This window comes from Asterias rubens, chromosome 12 (assembly GCF_902459465.1).
Source record: "Asterias rubens chromosome 12, eAstRub1.3, whole genome shotgun sequence".
NCBI lineage: Eukaryota > Metazoa > Echinodermata > Asteroidea > Forcipulatida > Asteriidae > Asterias > Asterias rubens.
Genome location: NC_047073.1, coordinates 12,465,179 through 12,482,851, shown reverse-complemented (window position 1 = coordinate 12,482,851; position 17,673 = coordinate 12,465,179). Strand labels below are relative to the sequence as shown.

The 17,673-nt window shown below is 36.6% G+C and overlaps 1 protein-coding gene across 2 annotated transcripts in view; it reads right to left on the bottom strand.

Annotated features, from left to right (window-relative positions):
* Nucleotides 1-17,673, bottom strand: part of LOC117297583 (receptor-type tyrosine-protein phosphatase T-like) — a 48,894-nt gene that overhangs the window by 487 nt on the left and 30,734 nt on the right. Inside the window, exons 36-38 of one of the 2 annotated variants that reach the window (XM_033780688.1) lie at nucleotides 15,421-15,575; nucleotides 14,177-14,312; nucleotides 13,463-13,578 (exon numbers count right to left, since the gene is read on the bottom strand). In XM_033780688.1, coding sequence (XP_033636579.1) covers nucleotides 13,492-13,578; nucleotides 14,177-14,312; nucleotides 15,421-15,575 — 378 coding nt within the window. In that variant the 3' untranslated portion in view covers nucleotides 13,463-13,491. Of the gene's footprint in view, nucleotides 1-13,409; nucleotides 13,579-14,176; nucleotides 14,313-15,420; nucleotides 15,576-17,673 lie in introns of those variants that run through there. The other variant, XM_033780687.1, reaches the window with a different exon arrangement.

Below are 17,673 nucleotides of genomic sequence, written 5' to 3'. Positions count from 1 at the left end.
ACTAATTGTAAATGCAAAGTTTTGTATTTTAGGCATTTCTACAAGGTACAAAAATGTATCATAATGTTGAGGCCATATTATAAACAAATTTGCGCAGCGGATAAGTTTCATCAAACACTATTTCAATTCACAATTCTTGATGATCAAATCATGGGACTGAACATTCGCTGAGCATTCTGGAAAAAAATACAAAGGTTTATGAAGCCGTAATTGTGCCTATAATTTTCTCACTTTAATCACTGTTTATTGATACGCTTTATTATAAATGTTAAGAAGAAAAAAAGTACAAAAAACTTAATAAAAATCAGATTTGAAAACCAATAATTATTCACACTTTTTATTTAACTATTATTATTATTATTATATATATATATATATTTTTTTTTTTGCAAATTACCATGGTTACTTTTAAAATGTCATAAAAAATATTTTGAATAAATTGAAAAAACTGATGGGTGAGTCATACACAAAGTCTCACAGAACACTTGTAGTCACTGCAGATGTTTCTTCCACGTATGGCTTCACCGGGAAACCATACTTTCTCGTTTGCCTCGAAAACAGGAAAAACTCAGAACAAATGGGACCAGTTGAAGTCATCGAAGATCGGTGTGTGGTGTTAAAATTTCATTTTCCATCAAGTTTTAATAGACGTTTGCATACTTCTTTTGAACAAATGAAGGTAATTAGGGCAACAGTGGAATGGTATCATTACGTTTATTTATTTTTCCAATTGAAGAAAAAGCCATTGAATGGGCCATATGATAGGTTGCGATTTTTGAAAAAGAAAAGTAACACAAATTTTAAACTCACCCGAACAAACAATCACAGTTAAGAGGAGGTAAGATGCAGCCATATTGCATGCCTTTAAAATCTCCATAGTCAGACTGTCTGATTTGTAAAATGAACTTGATGATTCCTTGTTACATGCTCGTCCTTTCTGATCAAAATGGAGTTTGAATGGATGGAGGGAGCTCGACAGACCCCACGACCCATAGGTACAACTTCACAGATGAGATGAACTTCAACATTTGCACACAAGTTATAATCACCCTCACAGTTTCGTACCAGGAAATAGTGCAATAATTATTATTTTTACATTGAACTTTAACTCACTGAGTGCGCCATGAGAGCTATTTATAACCAAACGGAACTCAATGTTTATCCATCCGTGAACCATATTGTGATCCAATGATGTTAAAGCCTTTTATGTTGCCTGGTTCCAGTATTGTGCAGTAAAAACACCTGATTTCCATTGTGGTGCGTGTGTGTGGTGTGGTGTGTGCTCTACATAGTGGGTGCGTTCGTTAAGCTTCCCTGGGTCGACCCCGGAGTCTGGCGTTTTTCCCCCCAGGAACAACGTGGGTAATTATCTGCACACGTTCGTCCTGGAAATACAAAACGCCACACACCGGGGTCGACCCGGGGAAGCTAAACGAACGCACCCAATATAAGCAAAGGGGTTTGACGAAACGAAGTGCGAACCTTGCGCTATGTTGTATATTTACGTCATGGATGTTGCGTAGCTGCGCAGCTGCATCACTTCATCAAGCTGCGATTTACGAATCCTTCCTTTGCTGCGCAAATAACTAAGACAGCGATGAGGCTTATATATTTTTTCCAACGACTATTGACTATTCACTATTTTTCATAAGATTCAGTCTATCACTAAATGGGCAATACGGTTACAATTAAAAAATAGCAAACCCATTTTCATATTTCAAAGAGAAAACCAAAACATGACAGCAGCCCCTTACATAATACAAGAGCAAACCCACATTTCTCTAATGGCGCCTTGATACTATTGTCAAAGTGGTGTATCTCAACATATGCATAACATAACAAACAAGTGAACATTTGAAGTAACATGGCCGTCGAAGTTGCGAGAAAAAAATGGATGAAAAAAACACCCTTGTCACACAGGTTTTGTGCTCATGTGCTTGAATTCGGGACCTCGGCTGACGTCTCGAATTTAATTCAAACATTTAAATGACTTCTTCCTCAAATCAGAGGGAGCCGTTTCTCGCAATGTTTCATACTATCAATAGCTCTACGTTGCTCGTTAACAAGTAAGTTTTATGCTTACAATTATTTTGAGTAACTAACGACAGTGTCCAGTACCTTTGAGTAAGAACAAAGCGATATTTTAATGACAAACACAAATGATTTGAAGTTCCAAAGACAGAAATAATTATGTAAGACCACCTACACAAACATTTATTGAACAGGGCCCTCTTTACATGGGACGTTGTTTACAGTTGTGTTAGCCATGCATGAACGGTGTAAACTCTTAACTCAAACTGAACTCGAAATAACAACTAATGTCCGTTTTTAAAACAGGACAACAACGTTTTACAGTGAAGTGTCAACGGAAGTGTCGTATATACGATGGTTCAACTTTGACCAGTATTTTAAATACACTTTGTTTGGCAAGTAAGTTCGTTAAAATTAATAGAAATTACCCAACACGATTAATATCAGTATCGAGCAATCGCTGCTTTTCACGTTATTTTAAAAGTATTTTTTATTTTTTTTTTAAACATATACACGAATGGACAGTCTTGACAGTGTTGGTGAGACGCGTGTGACTATAATGTGGACATCGTATACACAAGAGTCTTTTTGAAAACGGATGTGCCATAAAGTTTGTTTCAAAACTTTGGGTTTAAGCTAATAATTAGACTGTTGTTCGGCCATCGGTCGACAACCATATTATGATTTCGGCTAACGGCAGAGAACCTATTGTTCGATTGTTTTGTTTTGTATTCACAATATTCTTCTTAATCCTGAACTTTTTCGGCAAAATTTCGCCAAAAAATGGAGAACGAAAAATATGTTCATAAATTTGGACCGGGATAGTGCGTAAACGGAACAGCAACGTTTTCGAAATTAATACACGGTTTTGTTGGTTCAAAAAAAATTGCAATTTTGTCGTTTAATCTGAAAGCTATGATCTTCATACTTGGCTTCAGATAGATATACCTCATGTATAGAATCACTGCTCTAATATGATGGGTTAAAAATTGAGTCATGGAAATAGCTATGCCCCCTTTTTCTATCAAGATGACGTCATGGTGACTATGCCAGGGGCTTAGTCAATTGACTATGCCCGCCCTGAAAATAACGCAACTATGATAAGTATAATGTCAACTAGCGTTCTGTGTCACGGCGAGACCTTTTTTTCGCAGACGACCTTTCACCGTAGTCAGTGTTGTTAATTAGAAAAATCTTTATTCGGTATATGAAAGAAATATTGACTGCTTTTAAGCAGTCAATATTTAAAAAGACTCATCACTATCGTCACAGAAAAGCCAGTTTTTTCAATAGCGCCCTCTCGCTCATAAAAGTTGTTTACGCTTTTCTGCGAGGGTTACTTACACCCTCTGTTAGTACGCCGTAACAGTTTGCTGGTGTTTAGCCCGTCATACGTGCTTGCAAGAAAACTGGCCAGAAAACACTGCAACACGGGGAGCTTGCCACCGGAAGAGTGCTTTGTGGAATTATTGTTGTACAATTGTATGCAATGTGTGGCACAAGACAAGAAAAAGGACTGGAAGGAAGTGAGCAACAACAACAATCAACAGGAATCCAAATAAAGTAAGTATTTACCACTATTGTTTAGTCTCATGTTACCCCAGTTTTATCAAAATTGATCCAATCGTGTTTATTATCACTTTCGTTATATCACAGATATGGAAAACGGGTGAATTGTTCATAATATTGTTCTCTCGAGTAATTAATTTAGCATGTAACATGTGTTTACCAGTAATAGTATTAATATCATAACTGGTTAATACGTTTTTATACATGCTAAAACGGAGACGATCGATTATTTGCGTGACTTTGTGTTATTAGTTCCCCAAAGCTACAGTACCTCAGCAGGTAACATTTTAAGGGAAGCTTTCTACTATCCGTATCTTCAAACTGTGTTAGCTAAATGAAAATTTGAAAACATTTTACAAAAAAAGGAGTCGGATTCAGAAACAACAGAAGGCGGGGGGGGGGGGGGGGGGGCAGGCAAATCTGATGCTGTGCGAAACAAATTCAAGAAGAGAAAATGACATCAAGGTACTTAGTTGCTTTCATTCGTTTTAACCACACCCATTATATATGCCCACATGTTCCTTGAGAAAATCTGCCAACATTTCCATTTCTCCACAGTTTTTTTTTTTGTGGAATGTCATAACACTGGATTCAGAGGATCTGTAACCTTCGCTCACAGTTTCTTCATAATAACCCTATCTCTTCCACCGTTTCTGTAACCACATGTTAACAGCCATTATTTTGGTACAGAAAAAAAAAACAGATTTACAAATAATTTACAGAGTTTACAGAAGGTAATGGTGAAAGACTTCTCCTGAAATATTATTCCATGAAAAGCTTTACTTTTTGAGATAACATTTTAAACAATATCAATTCTCGATAGCGAGAGTTACGGATTTATTTTAAACACATGTCATGACACGGCGAAACGTGCGGAAACAAGAGTGGGTTTTCCCGCTATTTCTCCCGACTCCGATGACCGATTGAGCCTAAATTCTCACAGGTTTGTTATTTTATATCTAAGTTGTGATACACGAAGTGTGGGACTTGGACAATACTGTTTACCGAAAGTGTATAATGGCTTTAATAAAACATTATAATTAACACTTTTTAACAACAACTCATTACATGTACAATGTAACATAACACAATCTTGTCGTTAAATATAACATTATTAATAAAGTTTTTTTTTTGTATATAAGCATCTAAAATTGTATGTAAACATGGTGGATAACCAGCGAAAGTTCAATGTATTTTAAGAGTAATTTTGTTTTAAATATGTGTATTACTCTCAAAAGAAAACGCACCCAAACTGGTGTTTAACCCTCTCGTGCGCATTGGCACCAATTTCGATACCACGATGCTGAGTTAAATTGGAGTTTCTAGTTAGAGTCAGATTTAGAGTGACATGTTTAGCATCAGTTTTGGAATCAGTATCAGAATGAAGATCAGCTTTAAGTTTGTAGGCACGCTCAAATCAAAATAACTGTTTTGCAAAAGTTTTTTTTTATCAGGCTATATTGGTGCCTATTTTAATCAACGGAAAAAGAAAAGGAAAAAACAACTTTGTATTTCTACACCACACCTAATAGGCCTACCTATTGCGTTTATGACTACACGTTCTAAGGTTAAAGCCATACAATGAATAATAATTGTATGGTAAGTTTTTGTTTTTTTCAACTCCCAAATCTCCGTAAAATTGGGTTGTCTGAATCTGATGCATGCCCAGCTGGCAGGGTTGAGCATTTTTTTTATTGCAAAAAAATCACTTTTCCCATATGTTTGTGTACAAACGCTCATCGATGTGTTTTATATGATAACAGCAGAACTCTTCACATGTTTTCTCGACAAGGAATATTTTTAGGTGTGTACATACCAGATATTACACGTAGATATTAATTCAGACACAAGGTTAATAATGTTATTTATTTACTTTTACCTCACTTTGATGAAATTATGTTATCAATAGGTTACTTTGTTTCTGATCTGACCTTTGACCTGGGTGCAACATTTCCATGTATTTATAACATGAGTAAACTAAAAAGAAAATAGTCCAACATGAGTGGTTTACCTTTAATAAAAACAATTCTAAAAGGGGACACAATCATGTTATAATTGACCTTCATAATGTACCAGTCGTCCTGCTTTTCAGTAAAACAAGATACATGTCAATGTATCAAGCCATTACTTGCAGTTTTTGGGGTGTGTCTAAAACAAAGTTTGTGGTTTCATATTTTTAACTAAAATTATACAGTGATGCAACTATCTCAATAAACAAACTTAGTCTCAACCAAATGCCATCAACTCTAGCCAAAATTACCAATCAACTGTGACTATTCCTCACCAGTGAGATACGGATGCCATGGTCATAGGACATTCTGATGAGCGTTTGTTATAAATTTGTAGAAATGCTGCGAAACGTTACACCCAGGTCAAAGGTCAGATCAGAAACAAAGTAACCTGTTGATTACATAATTTCACTAAAGTGAGGTTAAAGTAAGTAAATCATATTATTAACCACGTGTCGGAATTAATATATACGTGTAATATCTGGTTAGTACACACCTAAAAAAGTATTCCTTGTCGGGAAAACATGTGACGATATCTGTCGATATCATATAAAACACATTGATGAGCGTTTGTATACAAAGATATGGGAAAAGTGATTTTTTGCAATAACAAAAAATGCTCAACCCTGCCAGCTGGGCATGCATTGGAATTGCATACTAGACACCTTGAAGAACGTATTTCTGCAAACCAATCATTCTGAGGAACGGCTCCCTCTGAAGTAACGTAGTTTTCGAGAAAGAAGTAATTTTCCACAAATTGGATTTCGAGACCTTAGATTTAGAATTTGAGGTATCGAAATCAAGCATCTGAAAGCACACAACTTCGTGTGACATGGGTGTTTTTTCTTTCAATTTTATCTCGCAACTTCGATGACCGATTTAGCTCAAACTTCCACATGTTTGTTATTTTCTGCATATGTTGAGATACACCAAGTGGGAAGACTGGTCTTTGACAATTACTAATAGTGTCCAGTGTCTTTAAACCCCTTTACCTAAAAGTTGATTTTAACTCCGACTACATTAAGGATAAGAAAGCACAATCCATATTAATTATACCCCGTTTTTAAGCCTTTATTGTTAATACAATTATTATTAACTACTGAACTGATAATTGCGCTTATCAAAAGTAACATTGCCAACAAAATTGCCCTGGAATGAACAAGGGCTTTCTGTTAAAAACAGAGAGACATACTTAATAATAATAATGAACGTTACACAGGGACTGTGGTATTGGTTCCCCCGTATGAACTGATGTTGGTAATGTGTTCTAATAATATATTATTGTTAATCACTTTTTACTAACTTATCAACTCACTCCTCTTTTAAAACTAGTCCACCAAAGTGTACCAAAATAGTCTTGTTACTCAATTAAATCTTCAACCACTCTTCCTGCCTTCACAAGAAAATAAAAAATAAAAAAAATTATCGATGCTTATTCGTAGGTTTGAAGTATTGTGCTCACCATCTTTTCTAGCCTTTGTCGTGTATTCTGTTTGTCTAGTCTGTCGTGGTTTTCTGTCTTTTGTATAGTATTATCTGTTGTTTGTCTGTTAATTAGGTTAAGGCACAAAAGCCTCTGCTTCACCTTAACCCAATTGTTGGCCTACTTAAAGCTTCCTAAAATATATAACTATCTAAATCATTGTGAACTTTGATTTGTTTTCATATCCTGAGTTATGTATTACTGTAAACTACTCAGAATTTGAATTTAATTAACAAAGTTTGTTAAATGTGTAAACTAATGTGCATGTGGGGCAGCAATAAAATAAATGTGTGCAAATACAATACAATGATACACAGTTTGCATAAACTACAGATTTAAACGCATTCGGGTTAGCAGCTTTAAAAAGTTTATTGTTCTTGATTTATTAGTGTTCATCAGCTGCATTGTTCATCTGGAAGCTCAAATACGCCATTGTGGGGATTACATTACATGCTGCACCTTCTGCAAGACCGACAACCAACAAGTTTAAACTTACCCAAACAGCAGCTTGAAAAAACAATCACAGTTATGAGGAAGTAGGAGACGACCCGGTTGCATGTATCCAAAACCTCCATTATCAGACTGTCCAAATAGTGTAGGCTACTAAGAACTTGATGGTGTTGATTCACATTATCGAGGTTTCTGTTCAATTGATACTCAAATGGGTGGAGGGGGACAGACTCCCAAGAACGATGGATAACGCGATGCAACTTTCGGTTAATACTAATAGGTCGGCATTGCATGTATAACAAAATCACAAATAAATTGTTTGCGTATCCACCATTTTTCCACAGTTTCGTACCAGGAAATACCGACTATTATTATTTTCAGGGAACTTGAACCCAGTGCGCCAAGTCAGCATAACTCAATGACATAGCCCAATCTTGATCCATCCGTGACTCGCTTGAAAAGTGATTCTCATCACACAGGAGTCTCTAGCCTTTAGTCAAGTCGCAAGCGGCGCCCCAGATGTCAAAAGAACCCAAAATGTCACGCACGAAAAAAAGGACCAGCGCAAGCGGTGAAGCCGCTTTGCCGCTCGCACCGTTCTTTTTTTCATGCGTGACATATGGGGTGCTGCCACACCTGCCTTGAATAAAGGCTAAGAAGTCACCAGTGAGCGCGTGTTCGTTAAAGGGTGTATGTACTTGTTCCTAACAAAAACACAATGTCCACAGATATACATTAAACTTATGATAGTTGAAAGCTTCCCTTGTTTGTTTTTTTCTTACTGAGATGCTGTAGTTTTTGAGAAATGAGTAAAAGTAAAAGTTTTAGCATGTAAAAACGTATTAACAAGTTATGCTATGGTTTTGGTATAACATCATAGCTGGTTAAGGGGATTTTACATGCGAAAATAGTTTTGGTCTCATGAGACCAAATTTATTTTGTGACTTGTTTTACTCATTTCTCAAAAACTACACAACCTTAGTTAGTAATATTTGAAGGGAAGCTTTCCACTATCACTATCTTCAAACCCTGTAAGTTAAATGTAAATCTGTGAACATTTTGAAAAAGTACCCGAATCCTTTAAGTCCCCATTATTATGTTTTATATCGGGCTGAAGGGAATAAATAACACGGAACTACACCAGCAATATGTTTCAGGAAACTAGTGCGGATCTTGCACCACATCGTAAAGTGATTGCGCAGCAGTTTCACGTCCTTAAAGGCAGTGGACACTATTGGTAATATTACACAAAATAGTTATTAGCATGAAACCTTACTTGGTGACGAGTAATGGGGAGAGGTTGGTAGTATAAAACATTGTGAGAAACGGCTCTCTCTCAAGTGACGTAGTTTTCGAGAATTCGAGAAAGAAGTCACGAATTTGATATCGAGACCTCAGAATTAGATTTTGAGGTCTCGAAATCAGCATCTGAAAGCACACAACTTCGTGTGACAACGGGTGTTTTCTCTTTCATAGTTATCTCGCAACTTTGATGACCTATTGAGCTTAAATGTTCACACGTGTTATTTTATGCATAATGCAAAATATAGTTAATGGCCTGACGTTTCGACCCTAGCAGAGTCTTTCTCGAAGGCTAAATGACAACACAAAAAAAACATGAACAGGTAACTAAGTGAAACATAAGCAGTGAAGTGGAAATACATGAATGGGTTTAGAAAGCATACAGAAAAAAGCAGGGGGTAAACAATGAACAGGGGGACAAAAAGGGGGGTGAAGGGAAGGGACTGGCTTGACCACAAGCAAGAAGATGGAAACACAAAGGACAACATCAAGGGTGGGGAGGTGGGGTATGAGGCTCAGGCTAAAAGGCTATGGGGGAAAAGGAGACGGCAAAACAGAAGGTTTATTAGTCGTTTCCTTCTTGGGTGTTCAGACCATTTATGCATAATGTTCAGATACACCAAGTGGGAAGACTTGTCTTCTACAAATACCAATAGTATCCAGTGTCTTTAATTTAAGTTGCATTATGCAAAACTTGCCCACGCTGCGGAATGTGTGTAAGTTTAATGATAACAAAACAGCGGACGGGGCTAATACAGATGTATAGACCTTTGTTTTAATCGACTGTCACCTGATGAATCCAATGAAAAATGCAACGGAGCGGCCATTTTGTATGATGTCTCATTTAGTCGCAGACGGAGCGCCGTCGACTAAATGAGACTGGGGGAAATTATTTAAAAAACAAACATTTTCGCTCGTCATCACTCATGCCAAACACTGTATTTTTAGTTGAGGTTTTACATTATGTTTGGAAAAGACAAGTAAAACAATGATCCGCACATACATGCATCGAAAGTCGCGAAAAACACGGTCGGTCATTTTGTGGATTCAAAATTTTGACTCAGACATTAGTTTGCAACGTAAAAAAAACATTGTAAGTTGGTGTGGATCTTTGTTTTATACGTTAACATTATCTATCTAACCATATGCATTTCATAACAAACGGTTTCAAACGCTTTTCAAAGACCAACTCGCCCTATGCAAGGCAACGTGCCGCTCAATTAATCATTTAATGTGATTGCAATTAACTATTTTATCGATAGATTATTGAATGCCTGATCTGCTTAGTTGTTTATTAAGAAAACAATGAAATTAGGATACAGGTTTGTTTCTTTCATTGAAAACAAGTTATTTTACTTGTTTGTTTGGTCGCATTGACCTCCAAAACCGTTGATTTTTTTAATTCACTCTAAATGACAAAATAATTGTATATCACAAATTTGTAAATTGTAGAAAGGGTAAATTAGTTATTTGTTATTTTAATAAGAGAGAAACAAAACCGTTCAAACAAACAACACGTGTTCATACGTAACGTAAACAATCATTGATAAAACAAAATCTCGCCAGTATTTTACTCAGTAAAAACAATTAATAATTAAACTTAGCATACTTATCAGCAAATGAAAACTAACTCTTATACAATTAAAATAAAAAAAACTCTTTTCGAAAGCAGACCAGTATCACTTGCCACCTTTTGTTTACATAAATATTCACGTGAAAACAATAAAAACAGATTTGTGATTTTATTTTGATTTTTATACTAATTGTTGGAAGGTTCGAACTTGAAACAGACTTGTCTTCAACATGTAGCGATTATTTCAGGATTACCTTCATCTGTTACAAGTAAACAAAATCTGCCGTTTCCAGTTTGACAAACAATGCGTAAAGTATGTATTATTACTTATTCATACTTATTTTCATAATGTCTTTCAGTCATGCTGATTTTACACTATTCATTGATTTTAACCGCTCCGTAAATGTTTGTGTCAGCTCATATGCCATGGTTCTCTAAGATGGACCATACCACTCGTAGTAAGGGGTATCAATCATCATGTGTCAGTGATTTGATTAGAGGGGGTTGGCAACCAAACAGGCCCTTGCTGCAAGGTTTAAACTCAATTATGTTTTTAATAAACCACAAGAGAAACTGACTGGGTACATTTGAAATGATTTGGAGTTGAACCAAGATAATTGACTAAAGTTGGACTAGTCAATTGTCTTTGTTTAACCACAAATCAATTAATTTTAGATCTAAAAAAAATTTTTAAAAAAAATTGCTAATTCAATTGCTCGCATACAGTAACAACGTTGACACACGTTTAACTGTATGCGAGTATTTACATAACCCTTTTAGAGATTTAATATTAAAGGAACACGTTGCATTGGATCGGTCGAGTTGGTCTTTGAAAATCGTTTGTAACCGTTTGTTATAAAATGCATATGTTAGAAAGATATTTTAAAAGTATAATAAAATGATCCACACAAGTATCGCTCGAAATTGCGTGGATTTCCTTTTACCTCGTCGACTAACACGGTCGGCCATTTATTAATTGCCGACCGTGTTAGTTTGCAAAGTAAAAGGAAAACCACTCAATTTCGAGGCAAATTTGTGTGGATCATTATATTCTACTTTTAAATCATCTTTCTAACCATATGCATTTTATAACAAACGGTTACAAACGCTTTTCAAAGACCAACTCGACCGATCCAAGGCAACGTGTTCCTTTAATAATCGAGTTGAAGTAAAACCCTGCATAGCAAGGTTCTGTTTTGGAAGTACATACGCTTATCAATAAAAAGGTGTCGGTTCAACGGCTATTCTGCCACCCAAGCCAACAAATAAAGAGTGACTTATTTCCTTCCATTACTTAAAGGATTTGGGTACTTTTTCAAAATGTCCACAGATTTACATTAAACTTACAGGGTTTGAAGATATTGATAGTGGAAAGCTTCCCTTCAAATATTACTAACCAAGGTTGTGTAGTTCTTGAGAAATTAGTAAAACAAGTCACAAAATTATTTTGGTCTCATGAGACCAAAATTATTTTAGCATGTAAAATCCCCTTAACCAGTTATGATATTATACCAAAATCATAGCATAACTGGTTAATACGTTTTTACATGCTGAAACTGAGACGTAAATTATTACTTTTAACTCATTTCTCAAAAACTACAGCACCTCAGTAAGTAACATTTCACGGGAAGCTTTCTACTATCATAATCTTCAAACTGTGTAAGTTTAATGTAAATCTGTGGACATTGTGTTTTTTTGTTAGAAAAAAGTACATAATCCCTTTTTAACTACAATTTTGAATTTTGGTCCACTTTTGAATCTACTTAATTGTTCAAAAAGCATTTTTAGCATTACAAGTTTGTTATGTCAGGATAAGTTGTTATTTTGTTTTCTTTATTAAAATTTTCGTGTGAACGTGTGTTGAGCGCAGGGCTCTCCTACGGAATCTCTCGTTTTGGATTTTTTTTTCTGTAGCAACTCCAGTTTTTTAACTAGGGTTTATTCTCAGTGTTTTTTAATTCATGATAGTTGTGTAGAATTCTGCATTTATTACATGTTTACTGTATTTTCTCTTGGGTGTTTTAACTGTATTATTATTTATTATTATTATTAAACCTCAACCGGTACCTTTTTCCCGAAGGTTTTTTTTAATCTTTAAATATCTTCTTTAAAAGTCTCCTTCCGCAATGCGTTTTACTTTCGTATTTATATTTCCTGGCACTATGCAAAATGTATCACCCTTTGTAATACCAACATATATCCTGTACATGATAAAGTTATCAGTAAGTTTAACGGATACGTATAATAAAAACAAGAAGATTATGGCATGTCAATGATTTTCTACTGTATGCTAACTTTTTCTTGTTAATATTGTTATTTGTTTTTATATACCAAGCTTATGAACAAACAATGACAATAGTTTTGTGTGGCCCAATGCGCTGCCTATATACATGCGAGCTCGTAATAACGGGAGTCGACTGTACTAACTTTTAACTGAACCATTACGTGTAATCGTGTTAACAAAGGCTATGTGAATATCAAACAAAATAATTAAAACAAAATAATAACAATAATTTTGGTTAACAAACGTATAGTAACTGTCTCGTCATTCAAAACTTAATTTTTTTTGAAAAATCGTTACTCCTATATTTGAAAAACAAAAAGCAGACTTTTTGACGTACCGTCGTGTGTTTTTCTCCGAGGTCTGGGTAATGATAAAAAATGTTACTTAAAAGCAGTGGGCACTATTGGTAACTAATCAAAGTATTTATTAGCACAAAACCTTACTTGGTAACGAGTAATGGGGAGAGGTTGATAGTATACAACATTGTGAGAAACGGCTCCCTCTGAAGTATCGTAGTTTTCGAGAAAGAGGTAATTTTCCACGAATTTGATTGCGAGACCTCAGACTATTTAGAATTTGAGGTCTCGAAATCAAGCATCTGAAAGCACACAACTTCGTGTGACCAGGTTTTTTTTTTCCTCTCGTTTTTCATTATTATCTCGCAACTTCGACAACCAATTGAGCTCAAATATTTACAGGTTTGTTATTTTTTGCATTATGTTGAGATACACCAAGTGAGAAGACTTGTCTTTGACAATTACCAATAGTGTCCAGTGACTTGAAAAACATCTTAACGACGTAAGTTCTCATAGATTGACGAACCCGAAGCTGATTCCAGATACCACGTCATCACCTGGTAACACAGTTGGTACTGAGCCTGAGATAAAACCAAGAACAGTGAAGATAAACATGCTATTGGGAGCAGTGAGGTGTGTTGGACACACACATTCCATCAAACGATTGTGCACTTCAGTAACAATTTATTTCATTCCCTCGCGATGTGGTTTTTAAAGAAAATTGCTTAACATTTCCCCTCACATACTGGGAATAAAACTGTTGTAATTTGCTCTTCCCATTAATATTCCAATACAATGATATAGTACTAATACAATGAAAGCCGTTTTTTCTTCAAACTTTTACAACGAAAACCGTTTTTTTAATTGAATAGGACCACCAAAGTGTTCCAAGTCACAACATTGTGTGGTTCTCCTTGTTCTTAGCTTGATATTTAGTAAGTAATGACAGGCTTCTAATCTAGGACCATTTTTTGTTCAACTCTTTGTCCAGACACTGTCCTGACAGAGGTGAAAGTTGTTTTTCTCCGTGGTGGTTAAACTGGACCTTCACTTTGATTGATTTAAACCAGGACTTAAAACAAAATGAACAGTAAAGGGTCACACATTGAGGTCCTTGGAAAGACTGGTATGTTTTCTTTGAAAGTAAAGGGTTTGCCTTTATCTTTAACTTTCACTTACCAATGTTTTGACCATTCCAGCTCGAGTTGAGCGGAGTTTCTTAACTGCCTGGAAGACGTCTATGACCCCATCCTGCTCTAGTCGATCTAAGAGCGTGACCAGGGTGCAGAATGTTCCACTGCAACCTTCCCCGTCACTGAACAAAAAGTGGGTAAATCGTTACCTTCAAAATTTAGCACGGATGCATAGTATTGCATAATTGGTTGTTGCGTAACCTAACAACTTTTGTATGAGATTCGAAATGTCCCGGGTCATCAAAAGAGTATACATTCCTTAGTGCGTGCCAGAAACTTGCTAATCTTGCTCTATTCATCCACTTTTGTTTGAATTTTCCCGTGTGAACCAAGTTGAACAAAGAAACTCAATTATTGCGGTGGCCTTTGTTCCAATGTGTAGAAATCACCTCAGCTGTGTTTGCCAACTTATAGTGGTCCTTTGTGACATCTGAAACAGGATGTGCATGTTATGGGGTTCGAATCCTACCCTGGAAGACTGTGGACGTTTTGCCACTATGACCTTAAAACACTGAGTCTGCACTGATTATGGCTGCACTAATTATGGCACAACTATTGCAGGAACAGTGCGCTGGTCGTCATCATAAGAGAGCCATTGGTTTAATTAATGTTTAAGCTTGTGGAGCTAGTCTTTTATTAAGTTCAAGATTCATAATATTCTTGCAGAAAATATATAAGTTTGTTAACTATTGTTCGCAATGGATTGGTCGGGCAGCGTTAGCTGGTCACGGGTGGCTACTCGGGGTAGGAAGGCTGGGTGTTTTTCCAGCCTGTTGTTGTCTTGATGTCCCATGTGACCGGTTGGCGTTGTTTTGGCTGCTGCGTTTCTTTTAGTGTGCGGGTCTTTTGTTGCTTTTTATTTCTAACTTAACTTATTTTGTAATTTATATAGTTTTGATATTGATTGTGTATACTTGTATTTCGCCAGTGGATGTCAAGTTTCTTTGGGGTTTTTTTAACGTGGACAATAAATAAATCTAATCTTATCAAATATAATGTCAAAGTTACAGTGCTTTTATCAGAGGACAAGTTTTAATACACCCCTATGCACCGATATTGTATTGTCTTCACCAAAGAAATTGTATTTTATTTAACATTTATTTATTCGATATCCAACAGCGAATAAACTTTTGATGACGGGAAGCACATCCAACGGAACACAGTTTTAAAATGACTACTGTTTCTCGTACAAAAAAAAAAATCCGTCAGACAAAAGTAAAGTGAACATACATGCATTGCACAGTGAGTGGTCCATCAGGATGCCCTTTTCTCCACGTCTTGACAGTCTCCAACACCTTGAGGAGGCTTGAAGGGGAGTTGGGGACATCTTTCCCTGATGGCCATTGCAGGAATTGGATGTGACAAACAGTCTGCATATCGTCCTTCTAAGGATTGAAAAGTTACATTTTACGTCTTACCTTCTTTAGGTAAAGTTGTAGATTGACTATTATCACTAAAACAAAACAGTCACAATTCTTTTAGTCTCCGGGAACTGTCAATACAGTGAGCAAAAATGATCGACCGAAAATGATAAACCTAACCCGCAAATGATAAACCGCGAATATAACTTTATTTTCTCCCACTTTTTCTCTAGCGAGATCCCCTTTAGTTTTGTTTTTAGTTTTATAATATTGAACCGTCGAAAGACACATTGAAATCCCTGCTGTTCAGTCAAACCATCGAAATTCATTGTTTTTGTTGCGAGTCGCGACGTCGATGCCACCAAACTCTCCCTTACTTAGGATTAATCTTAGGACTTAGTACGAGTTAAGTTCCGTATCCAAAGGCGTAGGAAGGATTGAACCCATCCAAAGTTAGGGCGGGTTGCTCGTCCCAACTCGAGCTAGGATTAATCGTCACGTTTTGTGAAACCGGCTGCCCATATATAGAGCCGTTTATACGAGTTGATTAGCCTTAGTTAGTTAATCAATCTTCACGAGGGGAAACATTAAACGTGTTAAGCTAAAAATTGTTTTACGTCCAAACCTATTCTTTTTCAATGACTCAGGTAGTCGAGTAATTTAAATTTTCGCAGAGTCAACGTTAGTGTCACTTCGTCGCTAGCATTGTAGGCCTACTACTTCACCGACAAATGCACACCGTCTGGCCAGAGTACTCAGTATAAGGGGGCGTTCGATTCCCCGTGTGTCAACCCCGGTCTGCCCTCGGTACGTTCGGATAGCTTTGACGTCATTCCAGGGGCTCACCCGGGTCAGCCCCAAGTGCCGTACTTGTGGAACGGGTCACTTGGGGCTGGCCCGAGGTGCATGACGTCACGTACACGAGAGGGTGAGTTCGATTAGCTCTTGTCAGAGGCTCACCCTAATGAGCACCGCGGGGTCGACCGGGGAAGCTAATCGAACGCACCATAAGATAGCATTGAAGACTATAGCCCTTTTCACACTAAAGGTATTTCCCGGGAAATGTTAGTCGATCTGTTCACACTACAAAACAATTCCCGGGAAATGACATTTTCCCGGGAAATAATTTACTAAGTTAAGGGGTAGGGTTAAAGGAGTTAACCCCGGAAAAAACACGTTTTTCCCGGGAAAAGCAGCTAGTGAAAACGAAAGCGGGTTTAACTTACCCCACCTTTTGCTTCCACTGTGTTGAGACGTCATTAATCTCGAAAGGTCACAGACGTCAAAAATAGCGCGCCAAATAATTCGCGTGGTAACAATAGCCCTTTTTTGTTTTCTCCTTCTGAAAGTGTTTACGTTTAGGTACGAAAATAAAAGTGAATTAAATCAGTAATTTACAAATAAATATATGAATTAAAAAAACTTACCACGCGAATGGAATAGGAATAGAATATGTTGCGTGAACAAGCTTCCTATTCGTACACACGCCATGTGTGTATATGGTATTTCTTATAATACATGTACTTGGCCGTTGGTGGACTTTTGTTGTCCAGAGTCAGATTGGAGTTCTTCGATCGACATTGCTGTCTACCACCTGACAGTAAATATTTTAGTTCAATTTGTTGCTCAACTTCTTACGATGGGTAGAAGTGACCGATTTTGAAACTAGTTGCATTTTTGGCCGACGATGCAGTCCAAAAACAGCTGGATGGGCATATAGGCCTACAAGAAACGGGAAAGTTTTCTCAAAATTGGCTGACTGCCTGCGTGAAGCTGGATATGAACGGACCCCTGCCCATTGCAGAAAAAAACTGAAAACCTTGGGAAAAAAGACTAACGGTCGGTAGGATAACAGTGTTGTTTTTCAAGGCCTAAATATTTTCTATTGTATAAGTGTTCTCCTGCAAAAACATTTTTTTTTAGAAGAAACATACATTTAAAAGTCTTTATGAAGCCATGAAAAAATGCTAGCCAATATTGGGTTAAAGCCTATTCCGTGTTCTTTCTTTGCACAATACGGAAAACAGCACTGTTGATGTTAGAAGGGAAGATTGCTTCTTTTTCTTTCTACTGCTATTGTCAGATTGTGCAAAATCGACCATGCGGTATTTTGTTTCCATGA